We start from the raw sequence: 14,749 nt of genomic DNA, 5'->3' as shown, positions 1-14,749 counted from the left end.
TGTGAAACAGTTATCATTCTAGGCATTGGGAATCATATGTTCAATAATAAAACATGGGAAGGGAACTGGTGCTCACGAAATAACATAAGGGAAATCTAATCAGGATATGCAGGAGTTTCTATACTATAGGCACATTTGGATAGAGATATTGGATTACTGTGATCTGTGAGTAAATAATGGGCATGCTGAACGCACCACTTAGGGCTGTATATTGTAGGGCTGCATTGGCATATTGGCAATTTCACGTTTGTTTTAAACACATTGAAGAAGAAACTAAACACGTCGTTCCACTGTAGAAAAGACAATAATGTAGACATATTAACCTTCTGGTGTGTCTACGGGATGGAAAAGACAGAGACAGTGCTGCTCCGTTGTGTGCTCAAGAAACTATTCCTTCAAAATGGCAATATGGCAAGAACATAAATATGACAATACATCAACAACTTGAACATGGAACTACATCAACAACTTAAAGATGGAACTACATCAACAACTTAAACATGGAACTACATCAACAACTTAAAGATGGAACTACATCAACAACTTAAAGATGGAACTACATCAACAACTTAAAGATGGAACTACATCAACAACTTAAAGATGGAACTACATCAACAACTTAAACATGGAACTACATCAACAACTTAAACATGGAACTACATCAACAACTTAAACATGGAACTACATCAACAACTTAAACATGGAACTACATCAACAACTTAAAGATGGAACTACATCAACAACTTAAACATGGAACTACATCAACAACTTAAACATGGAACTACATCAACAACTTAAACATGGAACTACATCAACAACTTAAACATGGAACTACATCAACAACTTAAACATGGAACTACATCAACAACTTAAACATGGAACTACATCAACAACTTAAACATGGAACTACATCAACAACTTAAACATGGAACTACATCAACAACTTGAACATGGAACTACATCAACAACTTGAACATGGAACTACATCAACAACTTAAAGATGGAACTACATCAACAACTTAAAGATGGAACTACATCAACAACTTAAAGATGGAACTACATCAACAACTTAAACATGGAACTACATCAACAACTTAAACATGGAACTACATCAACAACTTAAACATGGAACTACATCAACAACTTAAACATGGAACTACATCAACAACTTAAACATGGAACTACATCAACAACTTAAACATGGAACTACATCAACAACTTAAACATGGAACTACATCAACAACTTAAACATGGAACTACATCAACAACTTAAAGATGGAACTACATCAACAACTTAAACATGGAACTACATCAACAACTTAAAGATGGAACTACATCAACAACTTAAACATGGAACTACATCAACAACTTAAACATGGAACTACATCAACAACTTAAACATGGAACTACATCAACAACTTGAACATGGAACTACATCAACAACTTGAACATGGAACTACATCAACAACTTAAAGATGGAACTACATCAACAACTTAAAGATGGAACTACATCAACAACTTAAAGATGGAACTACATCAACAACTTAAAGATGGAACTACATCAACAACTTAAACATGGAACTACATCAACAACTTAAAGATGGAACTACATCAACAACTTAAACATGGAACTACATCAACAACTTAAAGATGGAACTACATCAACAACTTAAAGATGGAACTACATCAACAACTTAAAGATGGAACTACATCAACAACTTAAACATGGAACTACATCAACAACTTAAACATGGAACTACATCAACAACTTAAACATGGAACTACATCAACAACTTAAACATGGAACTACATCAACAACTTAAACATGGAACTACATCAACAACTTAAACATGGAACTACATCAACAACTTAAACATGGAACTACATCAACAACTTAAAGATGACACTACATCAACAACTTAAAGATGACACTACATCAACAACTTAAAGATGACACTACATCAACAACTTAAAGATGACACTACATCAACAACTTAAAGATGACACTACATCAACAACTTAAACATGGAACTATATCAACAACTTAAACGTGGCTAGATATAACAGGGCGGCAGGTAGCCTAGCAGTTAAGAGCGTTGGGGCAGAGACCTAAATGACGCTGGAATCGAATCCCCAAGCCAACTAGGTTAAAAAGCTGTCAATGTACCCTTGAGCAAGGCACTTAACCCTAATTGCTCTTGAGCGTCTGCTAAATGACAAAAACGTAAAATGTGTTTTGGAACAACGCACACACGATGAGTAACCTTGTCCCAAATTTGAAGACTTGCGTTGGCTACTTGAGCTAACTGCTTTATCTCAGCGGGCTAACACAGTCTTGTTGTGTGTAGGAAACCCAGATTTGAACCCCAGGCGGTCACATATATATCAACAATTTAAATTAAAGATGGCAATACATCCCTGGCAGCAAGTTTGAACTCTATCAGTAGTCCAGATGAAGTGAGTAAAATAGATTGTACACTGTATCAACTGCTCTTTATGCAGTTACTGTTTTACATTGACTCCTTACATGCTGACTAGACCGGGCACGTGCGTCCGAGTACGCCATCGCGCATGTTGATCTTGTCCATCCACACCAGACGTGATCTTGACACGCAGTTTGAAATATCAAAACGAACTTTGAACCAACTATATTAATTTGGGGCAGTTTGAAAAGCATTAAACTTTCATAGCAATTTAGCTAGCTTGCTTGCTGTTGCTAACTAATTTGTCCTGGGATATAAACATTTGGTTGTTATTTTACCTGAAATGCACAAGGTCCTCTACTCCAACAATTAATCCACAGATAAAAGGGTAAATCTAGTTTGTTTCTAGTAATCTCTCCTCCTTCAGGCTTCTTGTTCTTCTTTGGACTTAATATGGTGGTTGGCAACCAACTTTAAGGTGCATTACCTCCACCAACTGGAGTGTGGACCTCATTTTTTCTTTTAATCACCCACATGGGTATTTGCTCCTAACAACCAATGAGGAGATGGGAGAGGCGGGACTTGCAGCGCATCAAACATCACAAATAGAACCAAGTTCTATTTTTAAAGCCTGGCTATGCAGAAGCTCATTGACGGGTTTGAGTATTTTGGATGCCAGGCTTGAACACCATGTGTGCATACATTTATTTTGCAATGCTCGCGCACGTAATGTGAGTGGTGTGGTCAGCATGATAGAAACACAATGAATATACAATCTGCAAAAGATAAAGTATAAAATGGCATAGGCGACAGTACTTATCCGATATATATTTTTTTTGACTTCAGTTTATTTGATTAAATACTCTCTTATTTTTCTTAAAACTGCATTGTTGGTTAAAGGCTTATAAGTAAGCATTTTAGTGTTGTATTCAGTGTTCAGTGTTGTACACCTGTTGTATTCGGAGCACGTGACAAATTTGATTTTATTTGATTATATTATGCTGGGCTGAAAGTATTTCTCTCATTGTTTGATTTTCTCGGGGGGTTGGGGGGGGGGATCTATTCCAATAAATTAATGAATGTAGTTGACATCACACTTCTCAAAAGTTGTTTCATCAACATCTGTTGCCTTCTCTGTGCTCTATATCCACTAAGAATTTCCATGGCACGGTGTGCAGGGGTTAAAGAAATAATCAAACCGAATCAACAACATCATACGAGAAGGATTATACCAACCAATATCTGTGTGAATGCAGCTAGCTAGACGACATACATCGCTACATACTAATACTATGGAAATACTATGCCTTTGAAGATGTGGCTCTGGTCGTGCACGAGCAGATGTGTAAACAATAATAACGCAGAATGTGAAGTAACTAGATTCTAGATTAATTCTCATTCATGGCAAGGTTCTAGAACTGGAAGACATTTCATTTTGTTGCTGTGCAATTCTTTCCATTGTCTTTGAGGGGTAGCTGTTGGTCGCTAGTATATTAAAATTGTGGTATATATTTCACTTGATCAATATATGTATTGTATATGACCTTTGTGCTTTTTATTTGGACTGTTAGTGCATTTTGTTGATACCTATTGTAAATATATAGGGTAAGTATGTCTTGTACAGGGTGCATGAAGTTAAATGATCATACAAACATCTGATCATCTGTGTAACTGTCACAATCCAAAATGTAAAAGCATTCATCTTGATCTTTTACAACTATTCCTAAACAGTTGGATAGTTTCTATCTACCACATGCTTTATATTACAGTACTCTTCAAAGTATAAATTAACAATAATTTATAGCATTGATCCCCCTCCTCTCCCCAAAAAAGCATGATGGGAAAATATGAAGAAAAAATATTATCCTCAACATGAATAGATGCTGTAGTTTCTTTACAATAGATACGACATTATACAGGTGATTCCTTAGTCCAACATACACCACCACTCTAAAATGTATCAATATACACAAATGTGATGCAAACTGGCACGCTCTAATAATTAATGTCCTCAAAAACACCCTCTCCGTCTAAAACATGCTACCTGTTACGTCGCCACTTTGACAGCTCTGACTGCCAACGTCTAACATTAGTTTATGTCACTGCTCTGTTTTTCTCCTCTCTACTCCTCCGTCTGTGACTCTCCAATTCTCATCCCCCTCGTTGCCCTCCCGTCAGGAGATGAAACTCAAAAGGAAAACTCCCTGATCTTCAGCTTTTTCCCTCAAAACAGTCTCGACTCCAAACAAAATGGAGTCTTGTCAATTTCTTCAGCATGAGAAAAAAAAGTGCCTAGAAAGCATTTTCACATTTACGTTTTGCATCCCTCCCTGAGGGGGGTCCACCATCCAGTCTATCACCCATCCTACCGCGACCTCCTTCCCCACGGTAGGCGCCTCAGATGGGGGTAGGTCTGGGGCTCAGACAGGGGTGGTCTGGGCGTGGTCCTGGTCTTCAGGGCCTGGTTCCTCATTGAGTGGAGGCAGGAGGCAGGGTTTGATGCCTCTACTCTTCATGTAGAGGATGAGCTGTTCAGGAATCTCAGCCAGAACATCCTTGGCTAGCCGGGCCATACTCAACACGTGGTTTCCTGTCCGGTCCATGTAGTCTCTGAACGGAACAAACTATATGGAGGGAGGGAGGGAGGGAGGGAGGGAGACAGACAGACAGACAGACAGACAGACAGACAGACAGACAGACAGACAGACAGACAGACAGACAGACAGACAGACAGACAGACAGACAGACAGACAGACAGACAGACAGACAGACAGACAGAGAGACAGACAGACAGACAGAGAGACAGACAGACAGAGAGACAGAGAGAGAGCAATGTGTGACAATGGCAAATATGTTACAATGTTAATTGTTATTTAATTTCAGGACAATTTTGTCAATTGAAACTATGACTGATTTTTCCTAATATGTCAGATTGATGGGTTAGGGGTGAATAGGGGTGTGGAATATTTCACAAATGGCACTCCTGAGATTTAAACAATGATGCTATCAATCATCAGTAGTTTCCTTACTTGTATCGACGTAACCTTTCTGTGACATGCCCCCCCCCATCACTCATCAGTGCTGTGTTATGGTCATATGGGAAGAACAGAAAGTGAGATCTACCTGTACAATGTCTCTCTCTGCCAGCTTCCCTCGCGAGGAGATTCTGATGTCATCACCGTCAAGCTCCACCATGGCTACAGAGAAGAGAAACAGTGACACCAGTTTAAACCTCTACTGTCTGGGCGAGTCATTACCCTTCATAGTGGTTTATAACACCAGTTTAAACCTCTACTGCCTGGGCGAGTCATTACCCTTCATAGTGGTTTATAACACCAGTTTAAACCTCTACTGTCTGGGCGAGTCATTACCCTTCATAGTGGTTTATAACACCAGTTTAAACCTCTACTGCCTGGGCGAGTCATTACCCTTCATAGTGGTTTATAACACCAGTTTAAACCTCTACTGTCTGGGCGAGTCATTACCCTTCATAGTGGTTTATAACACCAGTTTAAACCTCTACTGTCTGGGCGAGTCATTACCCTTCATAGTGGTTTATAACACCAGTTTAAACCTCTACTGTCTGGGCGAGTCATTACCCTTCATAGTGGTTTATAACACCAGTTTAAACCTCTACTGTCTGGGTGAGTCACTACCCTTCATAGTGGTTTATAACACCAGTTTAACCCTCTACTGTCTGGGTGAGTCACTACCCTGTCTGTGTAACTAACCATTACGGGGCCTATTACACATGCTGTACATTGTCTATAGGAGTGACTACCAATCACGGTGTCCATATTACTATAGCTTCAGACTCACAAGGAGGGGTCTCAGTGTCACTCTCGGACTTGTAGTTGAAGGTTGTCCTAATATGGCCTTCAGACATAGGTGGTGTGGGTTTCGTTTTGTTCGTCAAGCCTACCAGTATTTTTCCCCTTATTCCTGTTTTCTTGTTTCCTGGTTTTGACCATTCCTGCCTGCCCTGACCTTGACTGCCGTCCTATGACTTCACCCCAGATATCTGGATTACTGACCTCTGCCTGCCCTTGACCTGTCCTTTTGCCTGCCCCTGTTCGTTCGAATAATAAACCATTGTTATTTCGTCACTGTCTGCACCTGGGTCTTACCTTAAATGTGATAGTTGGCCTTTTTAAAACACATTTCATGCAATTCTATTACACTATATATACAGTGCCTTGCGAAGGTATTCGGCCCCCTTGAACTTTGCGACCTTTTGCCACATTTCAGGCTTCAAACATAAAGATATAAAACTGTATTTTTTTGTGAAGAATCAACAACAAGTGGGACACAATCATGAAGTGGAACGACATTTATTGGATATTTCAAACTTTTTTAACAAATCAAAAACTGAAAAATTGGGCGTGCAAAATTATTCAGCCCCTTTACTTTCAGTGCAGCAAACTCTCTCCAGAAGTTCAGTGAGGATCTCTGAATGATCCAATGTTGACCTAAATGACTAATGATGATAAATACAATCCACCTGTGTGTAATCAAGTCTCCGTATAAAAGCTCCTGCACTGTGATAGTCTCAGAGGTCCGTTAAAAGCTCAGATAGCATCATGAAGAACAAGGAACACACCAGGCAGGTCCGAGATACTGCTGTGAAGAAGTTTAAAGCCGGATTTGGATACAAAAAGATTTCCCAAGCTTTAAACATCCCAAGGAGCACTGTGCAACGGATAATATTGAAATGGAAGGAGTATCAGACCACTGCAAATCTACCAAGACCTGGCCGTCCCTCTAAACTTTCAGCTCATACAAGGAGAAGACTGATCAGAGATGCAGCCAAGAGGCCCATGATCACTCTGGATGAACTGCAGAGATCTACAGCTGAGGTGGGAGACTCTGTCCATAGGACAACAATCAGTCGTATATTGCATAAATCTGGCCTTTATGGAAGAGTGGCAAGAAGAAAGCCATTTCTTAAAGATATCCATAAAAAGTGTTGTTTAAAGTTTGCCACAAGCCACCTGGGAGACACACCAAACATGTGGAAGAAGGTGCTCTGGTCAGATGAAACCAAAATGGAACTTTTTGGCAACAATGCAAAACGTTATGTTTGGCGTAAAAGCAACACAGCTCATCACCCTGAACACACCATCCCCACTGTAAAACATGGTGGTGGCAGCATCATGGTTTGGGCCTGCTTTTCTTCAGCAGGGACAGGGAAGATGGTTAAAATTGATGGGAAGATGGATGGAGCCAAATACAGGACCATTCTGGAAGAAAACCTGATGGACTGGGACGGAGATTTGTCTTCCAACAAGACAATGATCCAAAACACAAAGCAAAATCTACAATGGAATGGTTCAAAAATAAACATATCCAGGTGTTAGAATGGCCAAGTCAGAGTCCAGACCTGAATCCAATCGAGAATCTGTGGAAAGAACTGAAAACTCATGTTCACAAATGCTCTCCATCCAACCTCACTGAGCTCGAGCTGTTTTGCAAGGAGGAATGGGAAAACATTTCAGTCTCTCTGTCACGACTTCCGCCGAGGTTGGCTCTCCTGCCCGTTCAGGCGGTGCTCGGCGGTCGTCGTCACCGTCCTACTAGCCACTACCGATCCCTTTCGTGTATCTGTTGGTTTTGTCTGATTGTTTTCACCTTTGTGTTAGTTAATTAGTGTCTGTATATAATGTAGGTTGTCCTGCCCTTGTTTTGTGCGGGATTGTTTATTTTGTCATTCGTTTCGTCTGCCGGTGTTTTGTGTTTATTATTCTCCGGTTAGTCTGTTATCCTGTTTTGGATAATTTCACCCTGTTTGTATTTGGGTTGACCGTATTTATTTTGTTCACCGGAGAATAAACTTATTATTGCTATCCTTGATTAGACGTGACACTCTCGATGTGCAAAACTGATAGAGACATACCCCAAGCGACTTACAGCTGTAATCGCAGCAAAAGGTGGCGCTACAAAGTATTAACTTAAGGGGGCTGAATAATTTTGCACGCCCAATTTTTCAGTTTTTGATTTGTTAAAAGAGTTTGAAATATCCAATAAATGTCGTTCCACTTCATGATTGTGTCCCACTTGTTGTTGATTCTTCACAAAAAAATACAGTTTTATATCTTTTATGTTTGAAGCCTGAAATGTGGCAAAAGGTCGCAAAGTTCAAGGGGGCCGAATACTTTCGCAAGGCACTGTACATGGCTGGATACATGAGCAGAATAATTTTTAATATGACAAATTACAGAGTAGCCTACTCTGCTGACAAACAAATCAATAAAAACAATGTCTGATTCATATAATCGGCCTATGAAAACAGGAGAAACAAATATTATATGGCGTCCATCTCACCTGGAGGAGTGTCATGGATCCCTCCGGAACTTTCATTACGCACACCTGGCACTTATTCCATTTGATTAGTAATTGTATAAGTGTGCCTTTTGTTAACCATTATCCTGTCGATTATTGTTACAATGTCCGTTGGCCGTGTGCTGTGTTTGGGCTTTCGTGCCACGTGGATTGTGCAGATGATTACGGGTCTCGTCCCGTGTGGCATCATTGTGTGATTGTGTATTTATTTTGAGGTACTCCTCGCTCTTTTGTTTGGGTTTCTACCCTGTGTTTTGTATACGCGTTTGTTTGGTCTTTGTCCCCGTGCTGTAATTTGGGAAATAAAAATCAGTATTACGCATTCCTGCGCCTGTCTCCTGATCCATTTATACCAAGGTGACAGAATAATCTACCATTGAGGGAGACAGTGGGAATGGCCCATCCGACGATGCTGCGACTGGTCCGTCCGGCGCCGCCGCAACTTCGGCAGCTGCAACTGGGCCGTCCGACGACACAACTTCGGCAGCTGCAACTGGGCCGTCCGACGACACAACTTCGGCAGCTGCAACTGGGCCGTCCGACGACACAACTTCGGCAGCTGCAACTGGGCCGTCCGACGACACAACTTCGGCAGCTGCAATCTCTACTGGTGCAAATAAGATCGGCTACTGTTCGCTCAATTAAGTTGATAATTTTGACAACTAAAATACAGTTTGGACTCTGTATTGTAATCTGTATTGTTTTTCCACAATGTTGATTTTAAATATTGTGATATGCCATGGCTGGGTCTCTCTGCTTTTCACTGACAGTCGTAACTCAACAATAATTTATTTGGTTTATTTATTTTTTGCATTTTTTTATGATCCTCTGTGGCTAAATCATGCTTTCTGGTATAGTAGCCTATTTTGAACATATTGATTTACTTCTGCATAGACAGGAGTAAGCTAATTAGGCTGCATAATTTTGGGCAATTTAATTCAATTTACTTTAGGGAAATCTTAGCCTCCCTTAGCCTTATGGATGCGCTGCCTATGCCTCCTAATCAATTATAATAACTGCCTTTAACATTCATGAGAACACTCCCAGCATCGTAAATAACCATGTAAAAGAAGAATATTTAAATCCAAACACCAGCCAGCTTCTGTAACAGCCAGCCACTGTTACAGTAAACAGCACACCAAAATGGCGAGAATCAAAGTAGTGACCATATGTTGAAAATATTCAGATTGTATGCAACAGCTGTGAATTGCTTATTAACTAGGGACTTCCACCAAACTGCCAATTAGCTAAGATCCCTCACACTGAAACGGCCCCCTTATAACCTCATACCTTAATGCTATTGCATTATTTATTGTACATCAATGACAGAACACTTGGCATATTTGACAGAGGAATTTCTTATTTGAGTTGTGCTGATTATTTATGCAAATGTTTGAGTTGTTGTTTCCCCAGCATAGGTCAAGGACGATGTTAAAGACATTGTGTGAAAATGTTTTCTTTCTCTTAGCCACATAATGAAATAATACTCTTTCTGACCAGCAGCAGCTTATAAGAGTCTATTTTGAAATAATTTCCATTTCCCATCTAAAAACATACACTGAGTATACAAACATTATGAACACATGCTCCTTCAAAAACATACTGTAGACTGACCAGGTGAATCCAGGTGAAAGCTTGTATTGATGTAATTTGTTAATTAAATCCACTTCAAATCAGTGTAGATGAAGAGGAGGAGACGGGTTAAATAAGGATTTTTAAGCCTTGAGACAATTGAGACCTGGGTGCCATCCAGAGGGTGAAAAGTGCCTTTGAAAAGGGTATGGTAGTAGGTGCCAGGAGCACCTGTTTGTGTCAAGAACTGCAACGCTGCTGGGTTTTTCCACACTCAACAGTTTCCCGTGTGTATCAAGAATGGTCCACCACCCAAAGGATATCCAGCCAACTTGACACAACTGTGGGAAGCATTGGGAGTTAACATGGGCCAGCATCCCTGTGGAACGCTTTCAACACCTTGTAGAGTCCATGCCCTGACGAATTGAGGCTAGTCTGCTGGCAAAATGTATAAATTGAGCCTTTATTTAACTAGGCAAGTTAGTAAAGAACAAATTCTTACCTGGGGGTGCAACTCAATATTAGGAATGTGCTCCTAATGTTTGGTATACTCAGTGTATTACCTTGACGCCGCTATCTACTAATTATAAAAATAAAAAAAAAATATTTAAAAACCCATTGAAAAATCATGAAAGCAGTATGACGGGGGTCAATCTCACCATCAAACTCAGCTTGGCCGACTCCAACAATGATGATAGACATGGGAAGCTTAGCAGCCTGCGGAGAACAAACAGAGTGACGAACAAAGAAGTAGATGTGATATTGTCAACATTCTGACAGGGTGTTTTTGAGTTCTTACGTGGGCAAAAGCTTAAGTCATTAAGCGTTCATACAGTTAGTTGTCTTTGTTTAGTGTTTTTTTTTGCAAAATAAAAACAATGGATCCCAAAAAAAAGATTCTGAAGAGGACTGATCAAAAAATAAAAAATAAAAAAAAAAATCAGTCACAAACATATCTGACACCCTCAAACAATGCTGTTGTTCACTATTGAAACTGTGTGTATTGTATTGGGTTTATTCAGTGACACAGTAGCAGTGCTACTTCCTTCACAACAGTATACACCAGTCTGCTAATCCAGTCGCACAGGGCAGCAAGACACAAGGAGGCCATTGGACGAAAGACAAAAAAATGTGCATTGCACAGAGAAGATAACCGAAACACTGCATTTGCTGACAATTCCCTGCTTGCTGCTCACACTGTTCAGCTCAGCTCTAATTGATCAGTCAGTCTGGGGAAATGCATCAGAATTGCAAAAAACTCTGAACGATTTGTCCATATCCAGCAGAATTCTCTGGAGGCCATGTGTGGATGGATGTATTGCTGACACAAGGAATATCAGTAGACCATTTTAAAAGTAAAAGATTTGAGTCAGTCATGGAATATTTTGTCTAGGCAAACTACTACAGTGTAGCCAACGTAATAGTAAACGGTAGAATGTACAAAATAGCATAGGATATTGTCCACAGTGTTAATACAATGTGTTCTGTAGAGAGCAGAGTACAGAGGAGGAGAACGCAGCACAGCCAAAATGATTACGGTGCATCACTCCCTCCCAACAGTGAAATACACTTCCACCATCTCTTATTTAGGGTGCCTGGTAAAGCAGCATAGTAAATGTCAGGGACGCTACCTTCACTGGGGACGGGACGCTGCTTTAAACCAGCTAATTATGAACTGGTGCTTTGGAAGCGAAAGACGATGTGCGTGAGCTGGCATCAATGAGTTGGCATCAATGAGTTGGCATCAATGAGCTGGCATCAATGAGCTGGCATCAATGAGCTGGCATCAATGATCTAAAATTCCCTGCACTGTACACTGTAACTCTTACTTCTCTCTGCTTATCTGAACTGTGTCTCTATTCCACTACATTAACGTAATAGGACCAATCTATGATTTATCCTCCTGCCACCACCACCCAAAGTTTGATGCTGCAATATGTTATATTGGGAGATATACGGTGAAAGCTCTGTGGTATGAATTAATGATAAATGCCTGTGGTGAAAACACATTCGGATGTGGAGAAGATGCAGTGTGTGTGTGTGTGTGTGTGTGTGTGTGTGTGTGTGTGTGTGTGTGTGTGTGTGTGTGTGTGTGTGTGTGTGTGTGTGTGTGTGTGTGTGTGTGTGTGTGTGTGTGTGTGTGTGTGTGTGTGTGTGTGTGTGTGTGTGTGTGTGTGTGTGTGTGTGTGTGTGCATATATGTGTGCTCTTTCTCTCGCGTTCTCACTCTCGTTCTCACTCTCGTTCTCTCTCTCGTGTGCATATATGTGTTCTCACTCTCGCTCTTTCTCTTTCTCTCATTCTCACTCTCGCTCTTTCTCTCATTCTCACTCTCGTTCTCACTCTCGTTCTCACTCTCGTTCTCTCTCTCGTTCTCTCTCTCTCGCCTCACTTCTCACTCTCGTTCTCTCTCTCGTTCTCACTCTCTTTCACTCTCTCATTCTCACTCTCTCATTCTCACTCTCATTCTCTCTCTCGTTCTCTCTCTCGTTCTCATTCTCGTTCTCACTCTCGTTCTCACTCTCCCTCTTTCACTTCTCTCATTCTCTCTCGTTCTCTCTCTCGTTCTCTCTCTCGTTCTCACTCTCGTTCTCACTCTCCCTCTCTCCTCACTCACTTCTCTCATTCTCACTCGTTCTCACTCTCATTCTCACTCTCGTTCTCACTCTCGTTCTCACTCTCGTTCTCACTCTCGTTCTCTCTCTTCTCACTCTCGTTCTCACTCTCGTTCTCACTCTCCCTCTTTCACTTTCTCTCATTCTCACTCTCGTTCTCACTCTCGTTCTCACTCTCGTTCTCACTCTCGTTCTCTCTCTCATTCTCACTCTCGTTCTCACTCTCGTTCTCACTCTCGTTCTCACTCTCTCTCTCTCATTCTCACTCTCGTTCTCACTCTCTCTCCACTCTTTCACTTTCTCTCATTCTCCCTCACTCTCATTCTCACTCTCGTTCTCTTTCTCTTCTCACTCTCGTTCTCACTCTCGTTCTCACTCTCCCTCTTTCACTTTCTCTCATTCTCACTCTCGTTCTCACTCTCATTCTCACTCTCGTTCTCACTCTCGTTCTCACTCTCGTTCTCACTCTCGTTCTCACTCTCGTTCTCACTCTCCCTCTTTCACTTTCTCTCATTCTCACTCTCGTTCTCACTCTCATTCTCACTCTCGTTCTCTCTCTCGTTCTCACTCTCGTTCTCACTCTCGTTCTCACTTTCTCTCATTCTCACTCTCGTTCTCACTCTCGTTCTCACTCTCGTTCTCCTCCTCTCTTTCACTCTCCCTCTTTCACTTTCTCTCATTCTCACTCTCGTTCTCACTCTCCCTTCTTCACTTTCTCTCATTCTCTCACTCTCGTTCTCACTCTCGTTCTCACTCTCACTCTCGTTCTCACTCTCTCACTTTCTCTCACTCACTCTCCCTCTTTCACTTTCTCTCATTCTCACTCTCGTTCTCATTCTCACTCTCGTTCTCACTCTCGTTCTCACTCTCCCTCTTTCACTTTCTCTCATTCTCACTCTCCCTTCTCTCTCATTCTCACTCTCGTTCTCACTCTCATCTCACTTTCTCTCATTCTCACTCTCGTTCTCACTCTCATTCTCACTCTCTTCTCTCTCTCGTTCTCACTCACTCTCGTTCTCACTCTCGTTCTCACTCTCGTTCTCACTCTCCCTCTTTCACTTTCTCTCATTCTCACTCTCGTTCTCACTCTCGTTCTCACTCGTTCTCACTCTCGTTCTCACTCTCCCTCTTTCACTTTCTCTCACTCACTCGTTCTCACTCTCGTCTCTCACTCTCTCTTCTCTCTCTCGTTCTCACTCTCTCACTCTCTCTTCTCACTCTCGTTTCTCTCACTCTCGTTCACTCTCTCATTCTCTCTCGTTCTCACTCTCATTCTCTCTCGTTCTCTCTCTCTCTCTCACTCTCGTTCTCTCTCTCTCACTCTCACTCTCTCTCTCGTTCTCACTCTCTTCTCACTCTCGTTCTCACTCTCCCTCTTTCACTTTCTCTCATTCTCACTCTCGTTCTCACTCTCATTCTCACTCTCGTTCTCTCTCTCGTTCTCACTCTCGTTCTCACTCTCGTTCTCACTCTCGTTCTCACTCTCGTTCTCACTCTCGTTCTCACTCTCCCTCTTTCACTTTCTCTCATTCTCACTCTCGTTCTCACTCTCATTCTCACTCTCGTTCTCACTCTTCTCACTCTCCCTCTTTCACTTTCTCTCATTCTCACTCGTTCTCACTCTCCTCTTCTTTCTCTCGTTCTCACTCTCTCACTCTCTTTCACTTTCTCACTCACTCACTCGTTCTCACTCTCCCTCTTTCACTTTCATTCTCTCTCGTTCTCACTCTCGTTCTCACTCTCTCTCGTTCTCACTCTCATTCTCACTCTCGTTCTCTTCTCTTCTCACTCACTCTCTCTC

General features: G+C 41.4%; 1 protein-coding gene across 1 annotated transcript in view; it reads right to left on the bottom strand.

Moving 5' to 3' along the window:
• Positions 1–2,938: 2,938 nt before the first annotated feature.
• Positions 2,939–14,749, bottom strand: part of LOC124045494 (copine-5-like) — a 187,593-nt gene continuing 175,782 nt past the window's right edge. Inside the window, 3 exon segments of the mRNA XM_046364823.1 lie at positions 2,939–5,047; positions 5,547–5,620; positions 10,994–11,051. Coding sequence (XP_046220779.1) covers positions 4,844–5,047; positions 5,547–5,620; positions 10,994–11,051 — 336 coding nt within the window. The 3' untranslated portion in view covers positions 2,939–4,843.

This window comes from Oncorhynchus gorbuscha, linkage group LG10, assembly GCF_021184085.1.
Source record: "Oncorhynchus gorbuscha isolate QuinsamMale2020 ecotype Even-year linkage group LG10, OgorEven_v1.0, whole genome shotgun sequence".
Classification (NCBI taxonomy): domain Eukaryota; kingdom Metazoa; phylum Chordata; class Actinopteri; order Salmoniformes; family Salmonidae; genus Oncorhynchus; species Oncorhynchus gorbuscha.
Note: the sequence above shows the minus strand (reverse complement) of the source record. Positions and strands in the feature narration are given on the sequence as shown.